The sequence below is a fragment of the Vulpes vulpes genome, chromosome 6, assembly GCF_048418805.1.
Source record: "Vulpes vulpes isolate BD-2025 chromosome 6, VulVul3, whole genome shotgun sequence".
Lineage (NCBI taxonomy): Eukaryota > Metazoa > Chordata > Mammalia > Carnivora > Canidae > Vulpes > Vulpes vulpes.
In genome coordinates, this window is record NC_132785.1 from 128,311,325 (window position 1) to 128,336,617 (window position 25,293).

General features: G+C 42.7%; 1 protein-coding gene and 1 non-coding gene across 6 annotated transcripts in view; one reads left to right on the top strand and one right to left on the bottom strand.

The window, feature by feature from the left end:
* The window catches only part of MOK (MOK protein kinase), a 58,954-nt gene extending 45,827 nt beyond the window's left edge, over window positions 1-13,127 (bottom strand). For 4 of the 5 annotated variants that reach the window (XM_026012623.2, XM_072762370.1, XM_072762371.1 and 1 more), the window contains exon 1: window positions 12,895-13,127. In XM_026012623.2, coding sequence (XP_025868408.2) covers window positions 12,895-12,901 — 7 coding nt within the window. In that variant the 5' untranslated portion in view covers window positions 12,902-13,127. The remainder of the gene's footprint in view (window positions 1-12,894) is intronic. The other variant, XM_072762373.1, reaches the window with a different exon arrangement.
* A 10,093-nt stretch (window positions 13,128-23,220) lies between these two features.
* Window positions 23,221-23,294, top strand: TRNAI-AAU (transfer RNA isoleucine (anticodon AAU)). Its single transcript has one exon. It is a non-coding gene; the product is annotated as a tRNA-Ile (tRNA).
* The last annotated feature ends 1,999 nt before the right edge of the window (window positions 23,295-25,293 follow it).

Genomic DNA, 25,293 nt, shown 5'->3' on the forward strand with positions numbered 1-25,293 from the left:
AATTCCTGAGTGCCTTCCCTTGAGTATGTGGTGAGTCTCCAGGGTAAGGAAGGGCAGTTGGGAGGGGTGTGGGATGCATAACCAGGCCTGTCTCCAAAGAAAACGTTAACATCTCCCAAGGCTGTTCAGGATCCCCAAACTGAAGAACTGTAAACAAAATTATTAGAATTCCTCTTGTCCAAGTCTTCTCTGAACAAAAAATTAACCAATCTAAGCTCCCAGAAAGGCAAGATTTCAAATCTATGCACTGGGGAAGAGGGTATCTATGTTGTCAGCTCCCAGTAAAAATCCTGGGTCTCTAATGTGCTTCCCTGATTGAAAACATTTTACACCTTTTGTCACAACGTATTGCTGGAGGATTAAGCAAATTCTGTGTGATTCCATTGGGAGAGAACTCAGAAGCTGGTGCCTTGACAATAATTTTGGGTCCTTTTCTTTTATAAAAGAGAGGAAGAGCCACATACTTGTGTTTAGGTAATATTAAAGGTCAGATTAGGGACACCTGGGGGAACCCTGGGTGGCGCAGCGGTTTGGCGCCTGCCTTTGGCCCAGGGCGCGATCCTGGAGACCCGGGATTGAATACCCACATCAGGCTCCCGGTGCATGGAGCCTGCTTCTCCCTCTGCCTATGTCTCTGCCTCTCTCTCTCTCCCTGTGTGACTATCATAAATAAATAAAAATTAAAAAAAAAAAAGATTAGAGACACCTGGGTGGTGCAGTTCGTTAAGCATCTGACTCTTGGTTTTGGCTGATCTCAGGGTCGTGGGATCGAGACCCATATCAGGCTCTGCACTTAGCTCAGAGTCTGCTTCAGATTCTCTCTCCCTCTCCTGCTCATGCTTTCCTTCTAAAATAAAAATAAAATCTTTAAAAACTAAAGGTAAAATTAATAAATTCCTGTGTATATTATTAAATACATGGTGCTTTAGTTTCTAACCTCCTACGACTTACCCAGTTGGCCTTAAAGCATGTCTTTCCCTCATTCTGTGTGCCCCCTGTCCTCTGTTACAGAACAGCTCACGTTCCACTTTGCATTGCTCCCAGGTAGGCCATAAGCCCCTTAGAGGAAAGGTCTACAATCTGTTCTCTTCGTGCCCTGTACATACTCAACAAATGAATCAGAGAAAATGCCTGGTCATGTGCCTCTTAATCTAATATTCCTATGGTCTCCTGTACACATATAATGGGAGGAACTTCCCTGACAAGAGAATCACAAACTTATTACTATTGACTAATTGGCAACCAATCCTTTTCTATTCATCTCCATCTTTAAATGCTGAGTAGCCCCAAGGCACCAGGGTGGTGAACTTGGTTAAGCACTGGACTCTTCGTCTTGGCTCAGGAGTCAGGGTCACAATCTCAGGGTCATGGGTTCTGGCCCTAGGTTGTGCTCTGCACTCAGCAGAGTCTGCTAAAATCTCCCCCTCTCTCTGCCCCTCACCTCCCCCCTACCCTATCCAAGCATATGCGTGCTCTCTCTCACACAAATAAATAAATCTTTGAATACTGGATATCACCAATCATATTGAGAGAGACCTCTTGTCCCTCAGGTTATCTCCTTTCCCAAGTCAGACCATCCATCTAAATGCAACAGTAAGGCGAAAGGGATAAGAAGGAATAAAGTGTCCAGAAAGTCCTTAAATTACCTTAAATAAAAGCTTTAGAGTCCTCTATTAAGCTGTCCTTTAGGATATGTTTTTCCCAATTACATGCCAAGAAATGATGCATAAGGTGAATTCAGCCTCACTTACAATCAGGTCCCAGGAAACATTAAAGCAAACAAAACCAACCTAGGCAATCATAGCTATCTGTCATTGTTGTGCAGTTACCACATGTCAAGCACCATTTTTAAAAATAAACTTTTGGGGCAGCCCCGGTGGCTCAGCAGTTTAGCGCTGCCTGCAGCCCAGGGTGTGATCCCGGAGACCCAGGATCGAGTCCCACGTCAGGCTCCCTGCATGGAGCCTGCTTCTCCCTCTGCCTGTGTCTCTGCCTCTCTCTCTGTCTCTCATGAATAAATAAATAAAATCTTAAAAAAAATAAAAATAAACTTTTAACTTTAGAATAGTTTTAGAGTTACAGAAAAACTGTACAGATTATATAGAAATTACCATATACTTCATATGCGGTTTCACCTACTATTAACATCTTACATTTGTCACAATTAATGAACCCATATTGATACATTATTATTTTTTTAAGATTTTATTGTGTCAGTTCCTTACACTTTCCTTGTTTTGTGACATCAACAATTTCGAAGAGTACCAGTCAGGTATTTTCTAAGATGTCCTTCTACTGGAATCTGTCTCTGTCTTCTTCATCATTAGTTTTGGGTTATGGGTTTGGGGAAGAAGATCACAGCACTACGATGCCATACTGGCACATCTTAACTAGGGCCCATACTATCAGCATGGCTTGTCACCACTGATGATGATCCATTACCACCAGGCTGAGGTCTTGCTTGTCAGGTTTTTCCTCTGTAAAGTGACTCTTTCTCCCCACCCCATTCTAGCCTGTACCCTTTGGGAAAAGTCACTACACATATCCTACACATAGAGAGGGAAATAATGCTCTTCTCTGTGAGGATGGAGCATCTACATTATTTGGAATTCTTCTACATGGGAAGTTACTCTATTCTCATTTATTTAATCATTTACATTAGTATGGACCTATGGATATTTATTTCATACTTTGGGATTATCCAATACTATTTTATTTTAAATTAAATAATTCCAGCTTTGGCCACCTAGGAGCTCATTCAGTTGGTTCCTGTGTCCCTTTGATATGCCCCATCTTTGGGTTTATTTTTTAGTATTTTCTTCCTTCCTGGTATTACAAAATCCTGTGTATATCCTGTCTCAGTCCTAGGATCAGCCATTTCTCCAAGAAGTCCTGATGTGTTTTACAGGAGAACGGTATTTATTAAACACCAAGCTCTGAGTATTAGGTGTCAGGCACCATTTTACACTTAATCACCTCAACAATCCCATGCAATAGGCTACCCCATTAATCCTCTCTCACAAGTGAGGTTAAGTAGCCTGCCCAAGGTCATATCAATGAACAATAGAGCAGGGCTTTCTTTAAAAGCAAGGAATCTGACTCCAGAAGCCATTTCCTGGCCACACTGCCACTACTGTTCCCCATAGGCAGAACACTGCCAAGGGGATGCAGATGAAGTCACATCAATGCACTTTAAGAGCATTGACCTTGGCAACAGATTCTTTTCAAGATCACTGGCTCAGCTAACAAGATCCATGAGAAAGGCAGAATTTGGGAACACCACAATATAGGGGCACATTCTCTGGTGTGAGGAACAGTAAAAACACAAACTCCAGTTGTTAGTAGCCTAACCCTTACAATGAACCAGAGTACTGTTGGGTCTCTCCTTATGTGGTTTTCAAACTCTTAAAGCAGTCAGTCCATCAAGCAATCTGGTCACTCAGTATTCCATGATGTGGCCTACACTGAGCTGTAACTTCATGCCCCTTACAAAATTAGATAGTTGTTTGTTTTTTAAGATTTTATTTATTTATTCATGAGAGACCTAGAGAGAAGCAGAGACATAGGCAGAGGGAGAAGCAGGAGCCCTGCAGGGAGCCAGATGTGGGGCTTGATCCCAGAACCCTGGGATCACGACCTGGGCCAAAGGCAGACACTCAACCACTGAGCCCCCAGGATAGTTTAACAAAGTGAGAACAACCAACTCTTAAAACTCCTTAAAGCACATCCACTAGAACGTCTAAAATTAAAAAGGCTGAAAATGCCAAGTGTTAGTGAAGATGTGGACTCAACAGATCTTTCATACGTGGATAATGGGTATAAAAAATGGTATAGCCACTTTAGAAAACAGTTTGGAGGTTTCTTAGTTAAGTAGGCACTTAACATACATACAATCCAGCTGGAGTGCCTGGGTAGCTCAGCTGGTTAAGCATCTGCTTTCTGCTTGGGTTGTGATCTTCAGGTCCTGGCATCAAGCGCCATGTCAGGCTCCCAGCTCGGTGGGGAGTCTGCTTCTCCCTCTCCCTTTGCCTCTTCAGCCCTACTTGTGCTCTTTCAAATGAATAAAATTTTTTAAAAATCTAAAAAAAAAAAATATATATATATATATATATAATCAGGGGATCCCTGGGTGGCTCAGCGGTTTAGCGCCTGCTTTCGGCCCAGGGCACGATCGAGTCCCACATGGGGCTCCCAGCATGGAGCCTGTTTCTCCCTCCTCCTGTGTCTCTGCCTCTCTCTCTCTCTCTCTCTCTATGTCTATCATAAATAAATAAATAAATAAATAAATAAATAAATAAATCTTAAAAAAAATACAATCAGCAATTCCAGTCCTAGGAATCTACCCTAGAAAAATGAAAACATATATACATGCAAAGACTTCTACATGAGAATGTTCATAGCAGCATTATTAACAACAGCCAAAAAATGGAAACAACCTTCATATCCACTAATTGATGAATGGATAAACTGTGGTATATTCATACAACAGAATACATACAATGTAATATTGAATTACATTTAGTAATAAAAATGACCAAACTATTGACATATGTCACTATACGCAGGAACCTCAAAAACATCATGCTAAAAATGAAAGAAGCCAGGTTTAAAAGGCCATATACATTTATAAATACATTTATGATACTTAATTTATATGTAATTTTAGAAAAGGCAATATTTTAGCAATAGAAAGCATAGTAATGATCCATGGAGGCAGGAGTAGGGGAAGGAGATTGATTGTAAAGGGGCACAAGGGAACTTGTGGCCTGTGATAGAAGCATTCTACATCCTGATTGTGGAGGTGAGACACTATTGTCTACATTTGCTGAAAATCATCGAACTGTACACTTAAAATAAGTGAATTTTATTGTGTGGAAATAATACCTCAAAAGAGTTGTTTAAATCGGGAGACTTCACATTTAAAAATTTAAGTCAGATCCTTGCTCTACAACACATTTCAATATTGGTTAATATTGGTAAAAGGTTGAATGTAAAAGTCACAGTAAAAGAAAATGCATTTGTATATTCACCAGCCCATCGGACAGGGATGGCCTTTTAACAATGAAGTTCAATGAATTCACAAAGAAGGAAGATCTAGAGGGGAGCCTACCCACACATTTAATATTCCTATATCAAAAACTTAACAAAGTGTAAAGGCAAAGAACTTTCTTTTTTTTTTTAAAGATTTTACTCATTTATTCATGAGAGACACAAAGAGAGAGAGAGGAAAAGACATAGGCAGAGGGAAAAGCAGGTTCCACGCAGGGAGCCCAATGTGGGACTCGATCCCGGGACCCCAGGATCACGCCCCAGGCTGAAGGCAGGTGCTAAACCGCTGAGCCACCTAGGGATCCCCAGCAAAGAACTTTCTGGGAAAATATTTGCAACAAATATAAGGACAGCTAATATATTTAATTATGAAGACAACTTACAAATAAATAAGTTAAAATACTAGTATCTCTCAAAGAAAATGGACAAAAGGGCATAAGACGATTCACTTAAGAGATACAAATATCCAGTAGGTAAAACTACTGGTACTTAATGGAATACAAAAAGAGCTGCCTTTTTTCGTTTAATCCATCTATCAAACTGGCAACGGTCTGCAACATGTGTATTCCACCTAGGACAAGGTTGTGGTGAGACAGTGGCCATGTGACATGGCACATCTAATGGGGAAATGAGATGTGCACAGCGAGAGCACTGAGAACACCTGCTACCTTCCCTGGTGATGACAGGCTTCCTGGGGAAAGGGGCTACGGCAGATTCTCACTTTCTGATTAATCATTCTGTATTGTGTGAATATTCTCAGTGAACAGAAATTACTTGTGTAAGTAGGAAAATGACATTAGAAAGAAAAGAGCTCATATCCTTCAGCTCAGCAATTACACATCCAGGTTTCTATCCCAAGGATACCAAAAGAGACACAAACAAAATTTATAGACAGTGATGTTCATCACAGTACCGCGACAGCAAGAACGCTAAAAACTTAAGTATCTAATATCAAGGAATGATCTAATAATAATTTCAGCAACATGCTGAAATATTGTGTAGCCATTAAAAACAATTTTTTCAAGTACTATTTAATGATATAAGAAAATATTCAGCCATAATTTAATATTAAGTGAAAAATACGGTAACAATCATACAAATACATATACATCAAGAATGGATATAAATACGTAAAAAATTGTTTTTTAAAGATTTACTTATTATTTTAGAGACAAGAGACAGAGAGCATGAGTGGGAGGTCAGAGGGAGAGGGAAGCAGAACTTAAGCAGATTGCGCTGAGTACAAAGCTGGACATGGAGCTCAATCCCAAGACCCTGAGATCGTGACCTGAGCTGAAACCAAGAGTTTCAGTTTCTACCCAGGCACTCCCATAAAATATATTTTAAAGATTTATTAAGGGACCACCACCTGGGTGGCTCAGTGGTTGGGCGTCTGCCTTAGGCTCGGGGTGTGATCTTGGGGTTCCAGGATCGAGTCCCATGTCAGGTTGACTCTATGGAGCCTGCTTCTCCCTCTGCCTATGTCTCTGCCTCTTTCTGTGTCTCTCATGAATAAACAAATAAAATCTTTAAAAAATATATTTATTAAGAGAGAGAGAGAATAAGTACACAGGGCAGGGGGGTGAAGGGCAGAGGGAGAGAGACAATCTCAAGCAGTCTCCTAAAATGGAACCTGATGCAGGGCTCGATCTCATCACCTTCAGAATCACAACCTGATCAGATATCAAGAGGTGGACACTTAACCACCCCAAAGCTCCAAAATATCCAAAATATTTTAAAGTATCTATGTCTGGATGGGATCAGTGATGATTTGAATTCTCTTCATTATTCTTGTCTATATTTTTCAGTGTTCACAATAAATGTATATTACTTTAAGTGTGTCTGGGTATAAGCATTCTCAAGGACTTTAAGAAATCAGTAAACTTATTGGGTAACCAACAGAAATGGCTCAAAATGGGCTCAAAATGAACTGTCTTGATACTATAATAGCAGTTTAAAAGGAGACAAAGTTCATGGGAAGGATGAAAGTCAGTTACCGAAAGTTGGGCTGTGGACTGAGGAATTCAATTTGAAAAGGGAAGAAGGGAAATTTTACACAACAAATCTCAATTTGTGTTTCACCACAGACAAGTTAAACAGACTTACTAAAAAAAAAAAATAAAAAAAATAAACAGACTTACTTTAAAAACAAAAACAAAACAAAACCAGTCAACTGTACACTTTAAAGTAGTTTAAGCACAAACTCCAGGGATCCCTGGGTGGCTCAGTGGTTGAGCGCCTGCCTTTCACTCAGGGTGTGATCCTAGAGTCCTGGGATCGAGTCCTGCACTGGGCTCCCAGAAGAGTCTGCCTATGTCTCTGCCTCTCTCTCTCTCTCTCTCTCTCTCTCTCTGCATCTCTCATGAACAAATAAATAATATCTTTAAAAAAAAAAAAAGTACAGGGCAGCCCCGGTGGCGCAGCAGTTTAGCGCTGCCTGCAGCCCAGGGTATGATCCTAGAAACCCGGGATGGAGTCCCACATTGGGCTCCCTGCAGGAAGCCTGCTTCTCCCTCTGCCTGTGTCTCTGCCTCTCTGTGTGTTGCTAATGAATAAATAAATTAAAATCTTAAAAAAAAAAAAAAAAGTACAAACACTGACTGTGAGCCAACATCCCTGGGTGGCTCCAGACAACACAAAGAGCAAGTGACAAATGGAACCCGTGGCTCTGGAAATGGCCATGGTGGATAGAGGGTCTCTTATTTCCCCTATGACTCTTTCAAGTATAAAACAAGAATGAAAGGCAAGGGAGAGAAAGAGAAACACCCTTAAGACAAAACACCTAGGAAAAGGTTTTTCCCATTCTCTCCAACAGAATCTGGTAGGTTTCCACAAGCCTTTCAAGTTGCATGAAGAACACTAACAAGTACACAAAGCATAACACAAAGCTATGAAGGGTACAGAGCTGTACTAGTAAAAAAAAAAAAATCCTACCCCACATTACAGGGAATATATTCAAAATAAACAATCACCAACCCCCCCCCCCAACCACCCAGACTCAAGGACAGAGAGGAGTTTAATAAGATAGCTGTATGAAAGGATAGAAAGAAGGTAAATGAGACTGTCTGCATTAAGATTCTATTCATTTTTATTAAATCAAGTCTTGTGTAAGTGGAATTTAAACCTTACTTAATGCATGAAAATGGAGGTCAAATTCACTTTTTGTGAAAAGGGACACTTGTAATGCTCAAATCCAAATATATGTGTTTAAGTAATGCTTCTAAATCTCAATCAAGGCAGGTGATAGGCAACAGCTATGGGGGCTTCACCAGTGGAGGGATGAAAAGAATTGGCAGAGGTTAATTACGGAGTACAATTCTCAACTAGAGTTGGAAGGAAGAGGATTCAGCTTCTAATTTCCACTCTCTTTAAGAGATTAAGTAATTCAAACCAAATTACTAAAATAAGGTCAGGAACCTTCAATGAAGAGGGCTGTACCCAATTAATTACTTGGTATAGTGAAGAAAATTGTGACTTGAATTACCAAACATCATGAAAAAACAAAAGGACATAAAATTATTCATAAACTCATAAAATTTTTTCATTTGACTTATACCCTTTAATAAAGTCCACTGCTGGGAATATAAGCCACTGATAAATGTGAAGAATTACTTAAGAAATATGTTCAAACATATTCATTGAAGAATCATCCTAGCAAGTTCCAGTACAACATATTTAATAGAATTCCATTTAGTTTTGGGTATCTGTTTAAGGGACAAATACATATTCATGTATATATACACACCTACATACATGTACATACACACATGTACACACAGAATGTGCACAGAAAATTCATGGGAGTACATCTAAGAAAATATATCTTCTTTTTTAAGATTTTATTTGAGAGAGAGTGAGAGTGTGCAAGCAGGCAGGGGGGGCAGGGAGGCAGAAGGAGAGAGAGAATCTCCAGCAGCAGACTCCCCACTGGACACAGAGCCTGATATGGGGCTCAATCCCATGACCCTGAGATCATGACCTTAGCCGAAAAGGAGTCAGATGCTTAACTGACTGAGCCCCCCAAATGCCCCACATCCAAGAAAATGTTAACCAGGATTGACTGTTGAGTAGGGGAGAGTCCTGAGACTAACTTAAAACCTTTCACTGTTCAAATTTATTACAAAGCCAGTATTACTTTTACTGAATTTTGTTTTAAAGAGAAAAAGTTGCTAGTTGATACATCTATTTATAAAAACAGAAGATGAGATGAGCACTAGGGAGAGAGAATTAAGATGATCTGAGGTACCTTGCAATTTTGATTCTATAAAAATACATTTGAGAGACACAAAGCTTAAATCTCTGCAATGATAACAGATAATTTTAAAAATTCTCTGTGATATAATAGGAAACTATGATGCCTTCAGAACGTGCAGGATTTTTTCTCTTTTTATAGGTATGTTTTGAATAATCCATTAAAAAGTTCACAAAGTAAAATGCTGGCACTCCCACTAGGTTAGGTAAGGGTAAATTTTTTTCAAAACAAGGATCTGACAGTCATTCTTTCCCCTTTTACACCCCTGCCTTCTATCCACTGGGATAGCAAATAATAATTCATTTATAATTTACCACTTACCAGATGCTATGCTATGAGCTTTACATACTTGATCTCATTTAATATTTGAAACAATCCTATAAAATAGGTATTATTATGCCTGTTTATTTTTTGAGAGGGAGGGGCAAAGGGAGAGAGAGAATCTTTTTTTTTTTTAGATTTTTATAGCCATTTTATTTTATTTTTTTAATAAATTAATTTTTATTGGTGTTCAATTTACCAACATACAGAATAACACCCAGTGCTCATCCCATCAAGTGTCCCCCTCAGTGCCCATCACCCATTCCCCCCCCACCCCCCGCCCTCCTCCCCTTCCACCACCCCTAGTTCGTTTCCCAGAGTTAGGAGTCTTTATGTTCTGGAGAGAGAGAATCTTGAGCAGCCTCCACAATGCACAGCTCAGAGTCTGGTGTCGGGCTGGATCTCACAATGCTGAGATCATGACTTGAGCCAAAATCAAGACTTGGATGCTTAACCAACTGAGCCACCCAGGAACCCTCTTACGCCTGTTTAAAACTGAGTGTGGAAGATTTTATTTTCTAAAGACAGCAGCTTCTAGATATCCCATCCCACACAGTCATCTGCGTGTGTCTTTGCCACTCCATCAAGAGGTGGGATCTACGTTCTCTACCCTCAAATCTGGGGAAGGTGGAAGAGACACTATGACATTTCTGATGCTAGATCAGAGAAGGTGATGCTGCTCCTACCTCACACCCCTGGAATGCTGATCCTCAGAACCCAAATGCCACCCTGTGAGGAAGGTCAAGCCATGGGGAGATGTAGTGTTCTGGCTGACAGCGCAAGCTCCGGGCCCAGGGGACAGCCAGCATCATTCGCCAGGCATGTAAGTGAGAAACTTTCAAGAGGACTACGAGTATATGAGAGACTCCAAGTGAGACCCGCCTAGTTGAGTCCAGGCCACACACAGGACTATGAGAGAGATGAAGATGTTGTTATTTTAAGCCACTAAATTGTGGTGATTTGTTAGAACAATGAAGAAAATCCGTTTAAGAAAGGTCAGTAACCTGCAGGAGAGACTGCCATGTCTGCCTGGTTCTAAAGCCCATGCTCCTAACAATGTCACTCACTGTGTTTCTCCCTCCTCCCTACACCGCCAACAATGCAAAACAAAAAGGAGAAGGCGATCAATGATCAATACATTCCTAAACACTTAGGCATTGTCTGGAAAACAAAATAGAAAATACACGTAGAAAACCAGAAGATAAAGCCCAACATGATAACCTAGCATTCCCGACCTGAGCCAAAGGCAGACGCTCAACCACTGAGCCACCCAGGCGCCCCTGACATTCTTATTTTCTTTTGGTAGATATTGTTTACATGATTATCTTTTCCATTAATGCACCCAAAGCTGTAATTAGAATACAAGGCCTACAAAAGGCTTTACACTTTTATAGTGTGAACTTATGTACACACTTTTTTTTCACTGTGTTCCTTTTTTCCTTTTCAACACTGTATTTTGAAATTTTTTGAATCTACATGAAAGTTGCAAGAATTCATTGAATATTTATAAACCTTTCACTTAGAGGCACCATTTTGCCTTTTGTGTGCTTGCTCACTTGCGCTCTCTAAATTACATACAGTATTTTCACTGAATCTTTTGAGAGTTGGTGGTAGACATCAGTATCTTACACCACTAATAATTCAGCAAGTATCTGCTACGAAAAAGGACGCTCTCCTACATAATCACAATACAGGTAATGTGTTGGCATAGTGCTGTTATTCAGAATGCAGCCTATATTTCAGATTTTTCCAGTTACCCCAGTAACATCCATTATAGGTGTTTTTATTTTTCCCAGGATCCAATCAAAAACCACAAAGGGCATTTTGTTGTCATATCTCTTTGGCCTCCTTTAATTTGGCAGTCTCCTGCCTTCTGTGCCTTTGACTTTTTAAAGAATTCAGGCCTTAAAAAAAAAAAAAAAGAATTCAGGCCTTATGTTTTGCAGAATGTCCTTCAATTTGGATTTGTCTGATCATTTTCTCATGATTAGTTTTAGATTAAATCTTTTAATCAAGAAATGCATCAGAGGTGATGTTATGTGCCTGTCAGTGTGTCCCATCTAGAGAGCCTGATGTCAGGGTGTCTCAGTTTTGTTGAAGTTAGGTCTGATCATTGGGTCATTCCCTTTATTCACCTTTGCCTCTTAGACCCTGCTCCTTTCCTAGAGGCAACTGCTCTTTTAGTTTCTTTTATGTCTCTATATATCTGTATTTATAAATGTGTATTTATCTCTACATATGAAAAAATATATAAATGTATATCTATCCCCCCTTTTATTTTTATTTATTTATTTTTAAAATATTGTATTTTGGGGTGCCTGGGTGGCTCAGTGGGTGAGCATCTGCCTTCAGCCCAGGGTGTGATCCCGGAGACCCAGGATCGAGTCGGCGTCAGGCTCCCTGCATGGAGCCTGCTTCTCCCTCTGCCTGTGTCTCTGCCTCTGTGTGTGTGTGTGTGTGTGTGTGTCTCATGAATAAATAAATACAATCTTTAAAGAAAAAAATAAAATAAGAATGTCTTGTAAAGGGCAAATGAGATGAATTAATTCTTTTTTTTTTTACATATCTTTCTTCCACAACATGCCATAATCAATTACCAATTAACGTTTAGGGTACAATGCAAATTGTACCCTGTAACTGTATCTAATCGAAATTAATGTTTTCACAGGGGGAGGGGAAAAAAAAAAAGCCCACTCTAGTTGGTTGCATTTGAAGGGCCCATAATCCACAAACCCAAGCACAGGAAAATTTTTTTACCCGTCACATTTTCCAGGACGACCATCTCCTTTCCCAACTTCACAATTAACACTCATTTCACCAAAAGGTTGTCTCAAAATCCCTATTAGAAAGCCCTAAAAACACTACTGCTTGATCCAAAAAAATAAAAATAAAAATAAATAATTAGAAACAAAACAAAAACAAACAAACAAAAAATAGCCCAGCTCTCCTCCCAAATGTTCCCTAAACCGATGTCACGAAAAGGCAGGAAGGCACAGAGCAACCTGCCCAATGTTCAAGAATCTGAGCCTCAAAAACCAGCATTTTAAAACAACAAGACCCCCCAGACTCCTAACATAACCTCGCCCTGAAATATGGGGGGGCGGGGCCTGGGGGGGTCGCTGAGCCCCCGCCGCCCCCGCCCCGCCCGCCCCGAGCCCGGGGGCGCCAGCGGCTCCGACCGCCCAGGGAGGCGCTGGGTCCCTAACCCGCCGCGGCCCCGGAATCGCCCAGCGGCCGCCTCGGCCCCTCCAGCCCCGCCCGGCCTCGCTCACTCTTCATCCTGGAGGCGGAAGCCGACGACAAGCCCTCGCCGAAACTGGACCGAGAAGAAAGGGGCAGAAAGGACGAGCCCCTGACCCTGACTTCCACTCCTCTAAGGCAGGGTCCCTAACCCCGGACAGGAAGCGTTAGGATCCGGCCGCCATGTTGTATCCCTGTCGCCCTAGCAACCGTCGCGCCCCGGAGCGGCCGCCCGCGCGTGCGCAGCACGCCACGTCCGCATCCGCCGGGCCTACGTGTACGCGTGCGCAGTGCGGCCCGCCTCCGTAGCCCGGTTGCTAAGCAACCTCCCCAGCCGCTCGACGCGAGCGAACGATTCCCGGCCTTCGAAAAGTGTAGGCGGCGACCTCTGGGATCGCTATTCCTTCCCATCCTGCCTGAGAATTTAGCCACTTGAGACCTAATGCTAGAACGATGGTCCAGCTTTAGCTGCGCTGGGGACGCACTAAATGACTGTCAGCGGGTACCTGTTCTTTGCAGTCTCATCCTGCAGTTGAGCATCTTCTAACTAGCGGGCGCCTGTTCTTTGCAATCTCATCCTGCAGTGGCTTCTAACTAGTCAGAGGCTGATTTTGTAATTTGTCTTTTTTTTTTTTAAGATTTTATTTATTTATTCATGAAAGACACAGAGAGAGAAAGGCAGAGACGTAGGCAGAGGGAGAAGCAGGCTCCAAGCAGGGAGCCTGATGTTGGGACTTGGTCCTGAGACCGCGGATCACGCCCTGAGCCAGGGGCAGGTGCTCATCCGCTGAGCCACCCGGGCGTCCCAGTTTTTGCTTTTAATTTAACAAACATGTATTGACCTCAGGCACTGTCGCGGGGTTGGGGAAAATAAGGGTGAGTAGTGCAGACAAGGCCCTGACTTCTTGAAACTTCTACTCCAGTGAGACATTGAAGGAACGAGTATGTGAATATGTACAGGTGGAGTGACTAAGCCAAGAGTGCCAGCCTTCAAGGAGCCCACTATGCGCTACATACAAGCAACAACTCTCTATCGGTGTAGCGTTCTATGAAGCTCACTGTCATGCATTTGCTTTTTTCATCCCCACAACTACTCCGTAAGGTCAACTCTCCCTATGTTTTCCAAGTAATTTTTGAAATTCAAGAAGCAAAATAGATCCATTGTAAAAAAAAAAAAAAAAAAAAAACTGAAGTACGTTAATCAAGTAAAATTTTAAATAATTCCTTTGAAGCACTTCCATTCTTCTCAATCCCCATCCTCCCCAGAATTAACCACTGGCCACAGTTGAGTGGCATCTTTTCAGAATTTCTGTGCATGAATTTGCAGACTTTCCCTATAATTGAAAATCATAGGTATTCTATTATTTGCTTTTTTTTTTCACCTAACAAGTCATAGTCATCTTTTAATATTAGCACATGGAGCGCTACCCTAAGTTTTCTAACTGCTGCACAATATTCTGCAGTTTGGATATACTCGTTTTTTTTTTTAACCATTTCCCTATTAATGTTTCCTGTTTTTACTATTACCAACAATACTTCAGAAAATATCCTTGTGCATATCTTTGAGTACAAAGCGTTTCTGCTAGAACTGATAGATTAGAAGACATCTACAACTTAAATGTGGACCTATGTGAAATCATTTTCCAAAAACTCTGTGCCAACACACAGAGAGATCCATATAAGAATTCCCTTCCCCCACACACACACTTGCATGGACACAGGATATCTAATAAGATTCAGGAAAAGATCAAAACATAACAATGTGCAATTTTTAATTTCTTTATGCTTCCCAGTCGTTCTCACTTGTCCTTCCTTGAGGACATGTTCTTCTCCTCTGGAAAACTGGAAGCTTTCTCCTCTCGGAGCCCCTAGAAATGAGACCTGAACAGTCCCAATGCTGTCAGCCTCTCTCACATGTCCCCTACCCTCTGGATCTCATCTTGGCAGGAAACAAAAACGCCTGCCCAGGTGCACTCTACCCTCAACACTTCCTTCCTCCCTGTCTCCTCAAGACACCTCAGCTTCCTGCACACTCCTCCTTTTTCTACCTGCCCTGCTTCTTGCTGCTCCCAACTTCCTCCTTCCAGTCCCAGGGTGACCCAGTCTCCATGGCTGCCTGTCATTTACAGGATAAATCCCCATTTCTTACCCCATATACAGTCTCCCTCCACCTGAAATCTTTAGGCCCAACGTGTGCCCATCCCATCTTCCTCTTACTTCTTTCTGCCCAAAGTCATTTTGGTTTAGAAAGTTATTTTTTCTTCCTCAAATAATGTTTTTAATATATTTAACATATATTTATTTTAGTTACTGTAAATTATAATTTAAATAAATGTATTATTTAAATTATTGTATAAAATGGATATTTTAATGTTTTCACTGTTATATTTAATATATAATGATATATAAGATAATATGATGATGGGGACCCTGGGGTGGCTCAGCGGTTTAGCCCCTGCCTTCGGCCCAGGGTGTGATCCTGGAGTCCCGGGATTGAGTCCCACATCAAGCTCCTGCATGGAGCCTGCTTCTCCCTCTGCCTGTGTCTCTGCCTCTCTCTCTCTCTGTGTGTCTCTCATGAATAAATAAATAAGATCTTAAAAGTAAATAAATGAATGAAGGGTAAATATTTTTTAAAAGATATAATATGATGTATTATATTACATTATAGTACATATTTGGTGGCTATTCTGTTTCCTGGTTGCACCATCTCCTATTTAATTGTTTCCCTACTGATAGACATCTGGTTGTTTCTAATAGTCTGATCTTTCAAACATTGCTGCAGTGATCAACTCTGTACATACATTATTTCCTGTATATTCATGTGTACCCAGAGGAGAAATTCTTAAACTGGAGCTTTCGAGTCCAGAGTTTCTACTTTGAAATTTTTTACTTCTTTTTTATTTTTTTAAATTTATTTATTCATGATAGTCAGAGAGAGAGAGAGAGGCAGAGACACAAGCAGGCTCCATGCACCGGGAGCCCAATGTGGGATACGATCCCGGGTCTCCAGGATCACGCCCTGGGCCAAAGGCAGACGCTAAACCACTGCGCCACCCAGGGATCCTACTTCTTTTTTAAAAATTGAGTCAAGATCATTTAACATAGAATCAACCCTTTTAAAGAGTGACATAAAAAAAAAAGTGACGTTTAGTGCATTCACAGTGTTGTGCAACCATGATCTCTATTTTGTTCCAAAACAGTTCTGTTACTCCAGAAGGGAGCCCTGTACCCATTAAGCAGTCTCAGAAACATGGTGTTAAGTGAAAGAAGCCAGACACTAAAAGCCACATGTGTACAGTATGATTCCATTTATTGGAAATGTCCAGAATGGGCAAATCCATAAAGACACAAAGTGGATTAGTGGTTGCGAGGAGCTGATGGAGTGGGGGTGGGGAGAAGGAGGAGTGAGAAATCCTGAGGACAGGGTTTCTTTTTATGGTGATGACAATGTTCTGGAATTAGATTACAGCGGTGGTTGCACAACTTTGTAAGTCTACCAATAATTACCGAATGGCACATATTAAATGGTTAAGAATAATATGTGAATTTTATCTTAAAATAAATTGAAAAAGCCCCACATTGCTGGTATTATTGTTGTTGATGGTGCTATCTTTGTTGGCTCTGAAGAGCCATATCTAATCTCTACAGACCCCTGGGATTTGATCTCTCCCTTCTTCTCTCCTTGTGGTCTTTCCCCTTATTTGGGGACTTTGTCACATTTATCTTTCTCTCACTGTCTCTTTGATGTGTCCCTTAGGTTCTAAGCTCCTTGGGCTGCCAACCTGTCTTTTATCTCCCCTGCAGGCAGAGGGCATTCCTGGATAGTCAGTGAGTACCTGCATTTGGCAGGTGAGCTCCACCCCCATTGTTTTGGACTTTCATGGGCTGAGGGATTTTCTGCTCATTTTTACGATGGTCAAGTTCACTGTGGCCTTCAGGAGTGAAACTGTAAAGACCAGGTTGATCGCAATTCTGCAGAGGGGTGCGTTGCCCACCGTGGGTACACGCAGCCTCTGGGCTTTATGTAGGCAAGCAGGGACTGCTGGACTTCAGCCCTCACCAGGTGGTCCAGCCCATCCTCCTGGCATGCGGTGTGCATCTGGTACCCCAAGGCCCTGGGAGAGAGGGAGGAAAAGACCTTCCAGAATGGAAGATCAAAGGATACAAATGTGGGACCTCAGCAGGAAGTTTACAAAAAGGGGAATTGAAAGATTTGGCCTAGAGCCTTGGTTCTGAAGTTTTAGCAGCACAAAATCACCTGCCTGCAGGTGATTGTGATCTGTTGAACCTCAATTGCCATGCCCGACCGGAAAGTAGCTGTGTCTGTAATTCTGGGATGTGGCTTGATAATTTGCACCTCTAACAGAATCCAACGTGATCCTGCTGCTGCACCAGTGACCATATTTTTGAGAATCACTGGCCTAGATAATTTCTCATTCTTTATTTAATTCTAAACAGACTAGGAAATGCTACTTCAGAAAGAAAAAGCAAAAAAAAAGAAAGAAAAGAAAGAAAGAAGAAAGAAAGAAAGAAAGAAAGAAAGAGAAAGAAAGAAAGAAAGAAAGAAAGAAAGAAAGAAAGAAAGAAAGAAAGAGCAATTTATGGAACTGTGTCTCCCTACAGAAACACTCAAACATCACACAGGCACGTCAGCTTTCTCGGGTTGTGGCTGTTTCGTCTGGTCACCTGCTCCCCTGGACCACTCATGCCCTAAAGGACAAGAAGAAGAATTGACAGACAAGAAACAATAGGCTGTGAGCCCTTTGCCTGTCCAGCACACAGTGACCACACAGACAGCAGCCAGGCTAGAGGCCGTGCTCAAGAGACGCTTGTGAGGGGCACCCGGGTGAGTTAAGCAACCGACTCTTGGTTTCAGCTCAGGTCATGATCTCAGGGTCATGAGACTGAGCCCCATGTCAGGCTCTGTGCTTAGCTCAGAGTGTGCCCTCCCCACCGCTCTCTCTAAGATAAATAAATAAATCTTTTTAAAAAAATTCTTGTGGAATGGAACCATCCAACACGTGAGAGCTCCACTCTTGAAATTGCTTGAATACCTACCTAACTACAGCCACTTGAGCTTTTTGGTTCATTCTAAAACTGTTCCTCAGACAGTTCTTCCTGAATCCTAGCATAACTTTTCCCTATTTTCCAATGTCAAGAGATTTAGCCACAAGGCATGCTTAGAAGATATGTTTACTTCTGTTGAGCATCTTAATAAATGTTCCAACCAGGAAATAGGCAGGAGTTAGAAAGAAAAATTAGAGATGACAGAAATTTCAAATGTGGTAACACTAGTAAGGTGGGCACACACATCCAAATCAACCTAAAGTTAATAGAAAACAAATTCGTTTTATTTTTATTATTTTTTTAACAAATTCATTTTAGAATAAACACATCTCAGAGCAAATTAAGCTAGCAAAGCTGTGAGATAAAGAGAACCAAGAAAAGCAATAGCCATTTAAATTAACATGAATAAGTAAAAGTAGCTAACCAAGCACTATAAATGAGATCACAGTGTAATGTGTAATGTGGATGCAAAAATAGGTAAATTTCAGACTAAGAGAGCACATCTCTCAGAAAAAGGCATTCATAACAACAGATATAAAGTTTAAGGAAACGTTTCTTAAGAGGAGGATAGAAAGAATTAAAATTCAGCTGTTAAAGTGATAGAATCACACCAGGTCACCCCAGCCAAATCACAGGACCAATCTCCTCACTTCTGTAAAATGGGCATAAAAATATCCACTCCAAAGGGTGGTAGTGCAGATTAAATTAGATGTCTGTGACGCACTAAACAAAACTGCTTGATTTTTGCCCAGATGCTCAATAAATGTTGTTGACAAATCAAGAGGCCTCATCAACTGTCACCTGCTGTTACTCCTTCCTGAGAAGGGCAGGCCTGATTTTCAATGATTATTGAGCATCCAGGACAAACTTTAACCCTTGATAGGGAAGAATTAAACAGGCCAACTGACAGGTTGTAGAAGCCATGTGGCCTGTTGTTGGAGACCCAGAGAGGGTCTCGCTAGTGACCATCCTGGGCTCAGACCCAAGTCTGCAACATCCAACTCCCTGTGCTTCTGAGGCTCTCTTACATCTAAAAGAGACCTTTGTAAAAGCTTTGCAATCAATGTACATGCTTTAAGGGAGACACTTTTTTAAATTAATTTGTTTTAAGATTCTATTTTTGAGGGCACCTGGGTGGCTCAGTTAAGTGTCTGCCTACAGCTTGGGTCATGATCCTGGGGTCATAGGATCAAGCCCCACATCAGGCTCCCTGCTCAGCAGGGACCCTGCTTCTCCCTCTCCCTCTGCCTGCCACTTCCCCTGCTCATTCTCTCTTTCTCTGTGTCAAATAAATAAATAAATAAATAAATAAATAAATAAATAAATATCTTCTAAAAAATGAGTGTATTTTTGAGTAATCCCCACATTCAACATGGATTTCAAACTCACAATCCTGAGATCAAGAGTCACATGCTTCACCCACTGAATCAGCCAGGTGCCCCAGGAAGGGCAAATTTTTTTTTAATAAAGATTTTACTTAGGGGCACCTGGGTGGCTCAGTGGTTGAGCATCTGCCTTCGACTCAGGTGGCAGGGTCCTCAGACTAGGTCCTGGGATCAAGTCCCACATCAGGCCCCTCACAGGAAGCCTGCTTGTCCCTCTGCCTATGTCTCTGCCTCTCTCTGTGTGTCTCTCATGAATTAATAAATAAAATCTAAAAAAAAAAAAGATTTTACTTTAGGGAGAGATAGCATAAATGCAAGGAGGAGCAGAGGGAGAGAGAATCTCAAGCTGACTCTTCATTGACTGCTGAATCTCACAGGGCTCCACACAGGGCTCAATATCATGACCTTGAAATCGTGATCTAAACTAAAAATCAAGAGTCCAACACTTAACGACCTGAACCACCTATGCAACGTCGGAAGGACACTTTTTTAAAGTTTCTAGAACCCACCGATTTGTTGTAGCAAATCAGAAGCAACATCTGAAAAATCCTTCTATTTGTCTATTTTTCTTTCATGTTGTCTAACAGCTTTGACATAGCACATACTGTACAATGAAGCATTTCATTTCTGCTCCACCCCTCCCATTTCTTTCCTTCTTTTTTTTCCCCGCAAATCAATTGGCAAGAATTCAGTTTCAACATTCAAAGTGTTTTGCTCTCTCCTTGTCTGTGTGCATCAGAGTTCCAAGTCAAAACACAAAATATAAAGAGAAGGTTGAAAGATAGTTCAAGGAAATTGTTCCGGAAATAGACAATAGGCATAGGCCTGGACCAAAGAAGAGAGAACAAAAATCAGAGATTCAACCCCAAAGTTTTGGCCTCTGAAGAATGGTGTTCCAGAAAAAGAGGAGATCATCAAATCTCCCTCGGAAACATTCTTCCTCGGAAATGTTGCCAGAGTGGAAGAACATTTTTCTGAATTGAATTTAACACACACTGAATTTAACACCAGCTCAACAAATATGTATCGAACACCTATTTTGTGCCAGGCACTGTTCTGAGAACTTGGCATCCATGAGCACGATGATGGAGGCCACAAGAGCGGCTTCCAGGAGCACAGGAACACCAAAGACTGTGGGCAGACCACCAGAAGCTGCCAGGGAGCCCGCAGAGCGAGCCCACCCTGAGGACACCTTGGTCTTGGACTTCTGGCTTCCAAAACCGAGAGAATACATTTCTCTGAGGTCCCCCAGTTTGTGGTTGGAGGCAGCCCTGGGGAAGAGTACAGCATACCTTTATCATCATACTGAAGCTCCTAATGCTTAAACAGAATGACAGATTTTGCAAGTAGGTTAAGGCAAAGGGTCCATTGAAAATGCAAGGTAGCTGCCTGCACAAAAGGACCCCTCTCCCCAGACATGTAAAAACCCGAACAATGACTCTGCACCATTTTTTAGTGCGGATCATGTACGGGTTTGCATTTTCCTAACTCGGAGAATGAAAATGAGGACACTGAGATGGGGTGAGAACTGGCGGGAGCAGCTGCAGGAGTTAGTGCCGCAGGGGTGTCCGCGAGCCCCGGCGCCAGGTGCGCAGCGTGGGGCTCGGCTGCCCCCTACCGTCTGCGCCAGGGCACTGCGTCCGCCCTCCGCGGGCGGGCCTCTGGGCGGCCTGGGCCCACCTGCCCACCTGCCCACCTGCCAGGTGATCCGGGCCGCCCTCTCAGGAAGCCAGCCTGCAAGTTGGCCTATTTGTGCCAGGGCCAGAGCTCTGAGGGCTGATCTGTCCACTGAGGCTCGACGAACATGGCTCACATCTCCTATGTGCCAGTCACTTGCAGGTGCTGCGGATGCAAAATACAGGTTGCTGCCCTCCTGCAGTGACGAAATAAGCAAGCTCTGGACGAGACAGCAGGAAAAGCAAGGATTCTGAGTGCGGGGGGTGGTCAGGGAAGCCTCCCCGAACATGTGACATTTAGGCAAAGACCTAAGGACCTGAGGGAGGGCGCCTTGGCAGTGCCTGGAGGAAGCGGGTCCAGGAAGAGGGAGCAGAAAAAGTGCAGGAGCCCCAAGGCAGGAGCATTGGGTGATGAGCAAGGTCCAGGAGGGAGGCAGGGGGGAAAGGAGCAGGTTGGGGTGCATGTCTTTCAAATGGGTGTCGCTTTGGGTGTGGGGTTGCCAGGTAGGTACAGGATGCCCAGTTAAAGGTGAACTTCAGGTAAACTAATACTGGTTTTGCACGGGACATATACAAAGTTATTTGCTACATCTGGCAAACATCAGGGCTGGGCCGGAGAAGGGAGCGAGGGTTTGAACAGAGAAATTACTTGATCTGACTGGTTTTAAAATGCGATTTTGCAATTGTTCATTTGTCCATATGATTCCCATTTATTATTTTAGGTACAACCTACCCCACCCCTCAACATGGGGCTCAAACTCTTGACCTCAAGATCTAAGAGTAATTTGCTTTACTGACTGAGCCAGCCAGGCACCCCTAACTCCTGTTTATTAAATGCTTTCTATTCCATATAGTGCACCAGGCTCTGGACTTTTAACCATAAGCAAAATGGACAGGATGCCAGCTGTCACAGGCAGTTCCCTTTGCCCAGAGGGCTCTACCTGTTTTGGCCTACACTTGTGCATTCTTGTCCTTCAAAACACAGCCAAGTGTCCCAGTCTTCAAAAACCTGCCCGACCCTTCACCCCCAGCACTGTTTACCAACATGCCTCCACTCACACTCGCTAACACCTGTGTTTGCTAAACTCTGGGCTCCATGAGGACAGGGTCAGGTCTGTTTTATTCACAGCTGATTCCCTGGGGTTAGGACAGTGTTAGACTTAATGAGTATATGTTGACTAACCCTGATTCAACAGCCTTCCTGGTGGTGGGGTGAGCTTCCTAACCTCCCTTCAGTAATCTGTTAAGATCAGCTAGACGGGGCTTCTGCTGTTTGCAACCAGGGACCCTGATCTACATCCACCGTTTTGTTTTGAGGAGTCAGATCAGAGGGGATGGACAGTGTGAAAAGCTGGGGCTCCCTTCTCCTACCCCTGGAGCATTTGCCACCGAAGCACAGGATATCAGAGCCTCAGAGTCGGAAAGGCCTTGGGACCTGCAGATGGAGGAATCAAGTTTTGTCTTCCCAGCATATTTTTTACTCTTTTTTTTTTTTCCCAAACAGACATTATCCCTTTGAATTGGGTACTGTTGGTTGCCCACCCAGCAGCTATTTTATGATTTATTCAAGTGCTAGTTAACAAGAGAAGGCAAAATGAAAACATTTTCCAGACATTTTTAATAAAGGGGGGGGCGGGTAAGGACTGTGGCTTACCCACTCGAGGAAACACCGACGAGCCATTTAAAATGACATTTGCAAAAAAAAAAATAATAAATAAAATAAAATAAAATGACATTTGCAAAAAAATAAAAATAAAAAACAAAATGACATTTGCAATTGCATAGGAATATAATGATAGAGTATTAACTACAAAAAAAAAAGGATAAAAAAGCTACATTCTTTTTAACGAGGTTGAATTGGATGCCAAATATATATTTTAAATACACCTGCGCTGTGAAAAAACAATTGTCAGGAAAGACCCCAGCGGCCGTTGGTACACAAGGTTCCCGAGCTGGAAGGATTCTCAGATAAATCAAAATAGCATCCATTCGCAAGGTTTGAAAATGCTGCTCCCGAGCCAGCCTCCCGGGTATAACTTGCATTCCCCGGTGAAAGCCTCCGACTCGCAGGGAGAAGCCACCTGCCTTCTCTTTAAAGGGCCTCGGGGTTTTCCTCTGGCCAATGGGGACGGCGGCGGGATGACGGCAGCTGCACGGCCCGGGGAGGCGCAGGGCGCGCGGGCGGAGAAGCCTTGTAAGGTCCGCGGAAGCGCCCCCGCCACCGGGTGGCCGGTTAGCTCAGTTGGTTAGAGCGTGGTGCTAATAACGCCAAGGTCGCGGGTTCGATCCCCGTACGGGCCACAGGAGCAGCTTCTTTTTTTTTTCCCCTTTGCTTCCCGTTTTCAATTCACTTTACAACTTAAAATTTTTTTTTATTTTACTTGCCAATTTTTGTTTCTTAATACGCTTTTCGAGGGCTGCGAGCCGCAGAAGGGTTCCGGACTCGGCCCCGAAGTTGGCGCGCGCAGCCAGGGGGCAGAAGGGTCAGGATCCCGCGCGCGTTGCTCACTCCAAATCCCCGCACGCTCGCTGTGCACACCTTGCAGCTGCCAGCTGGGTCTTTTCTTTCTTTCTTTCTTTCTTTCTTCTTTCTTTCTTTCTTTCTTTCTTTCTTTCTTTCTTTCTTCTTTCTTTCTTTCTTTCCTTCCTTCCTTCCTTCCTTCCTTCCTCCCTTTCTTCCTTCCCTTCTTCCTTCCTTCCTTCCTTCCTTTCTTTCTTTCTTTCTTTCTTTTTCTTTCTTTCTTCTTTCTTTCTTTCTTTCTTTCTTTCTTTCTTTCTTTCTTTCCTTCCTTCCTTCCTTCCTCCCTTTCTTCCTTCCCTTCTTCCTTCCTTCCTTCCTTCCTCTCTTTTTCTTTCTTTCTTTCTTTCTTTCTTTCTTTCTTTCTTTCTTTTCTTCCTTCCTTCCTTCCTTCCTCCCTTTCTTCTTCCCTTCTTCCTTCCTTCCTTCCCTTCTTCCTTCCTTTCCTTTCCTTTCCTTTCCTTTCCTTTCTTTCTCTTTTAGGATGCTCTCGGATGCCACCCCCGGTTGCTTCCTAATGCAGAATTTCTGTGGGCCCTGAGTGCTGTCCCCAGGGTTCATGGAGTTAGTGGTTAGGCTTGAAAAATCCAGGCCTGGAATTCATTCATTCATTCCTCACGTGCTTAGGGAGCGCCTTCTTGCTGCACGCCCTTCGTGACTCCCAGAGGGAAGCAGAACAGTAAGAGAGAGATGCAAATCCTGCCCCTCCCTGGAGACAAGGACCAGCCAGACTGCCACGTTTTCAGTGAGGTCTTCTGGTTGTGGAAGCATCTGGAAACCTTCTCTTGCCGCTTTCTTGCTTTTCAGAGAGGTCTCAGGCCTCGTATCTTTTTCCTTCTTGGTCCTGCAGTTTGCAGTCAAAAGGCAGCTGGATGATTTCTCACTCACGGTGCAAGAATCCAGGTGCAGTTAGGCACGTTTAGTTTAACACGAAAACCAGTTATTTTTTGGTGAATGCCATTTTGTATCAGGGTCTAGCAGGAGCTCTAGCCATGTTTGAAAAATATACAGGGAGAACATCTACTAAGCCATTCATTCTTTTCTCAAATATGTGTTAAGCTCTGACGGAAGTCGGTAATAGCTCAAAGCTACAGACCAGAGGACCCGAGGCCTTGGCAAGTGCTCAGTGTGGAGTAAAAGTGCTCATTGAACGCCAGGGATGGGACCCTTGTTCTAATGAACACTTAGAAGGCGAACCTGGGGCTGCTGACAGCGAGTATAGATACTTTGGATGTCATGTCTTGGATATACATGCCAGGCACCTTGTTAGACCCAGCAGAGGAGGAGCTAGCTGTGAAGGCTGCCCTCAGAAGCTGCACGGTGTCCTAAGCAAGGCCTGCGGTGGGGGGGGTCCAGCATACACCTGCCTGGTATAAAAATTATTTTCAGCAGATGCCATATGAATTCCTGAAAAGTCTTATCTACCTAAAAGTAGAGGCTTCTCAAAAAAAATAATAAATAAATAAATAAATAAATAAATAAATAAAAGTAGAGGCTTCTCAAAGAATTCAAAAGAATCCAATTGTCATAAATCTCCTTCCCTGAGAGCAATCAGGAAAAATGGTCTCTTGTCACTGGAGAGAAGTTGCCATCATATCTACACAGGCATTGTCATAAAACTGTCCCATCTCCCACCTACTCTGGTAAAGGGCCATTTATCTTTCCTAAAAGGTATCTGTTTCCCCATAAGTGCCCTTCCCCTATTAAGATCATATATAGACCCCACGTTCTAACTGCCCCTTGGAGTCACATTTTTCTGTGAACTCCATAGGTACATGAATA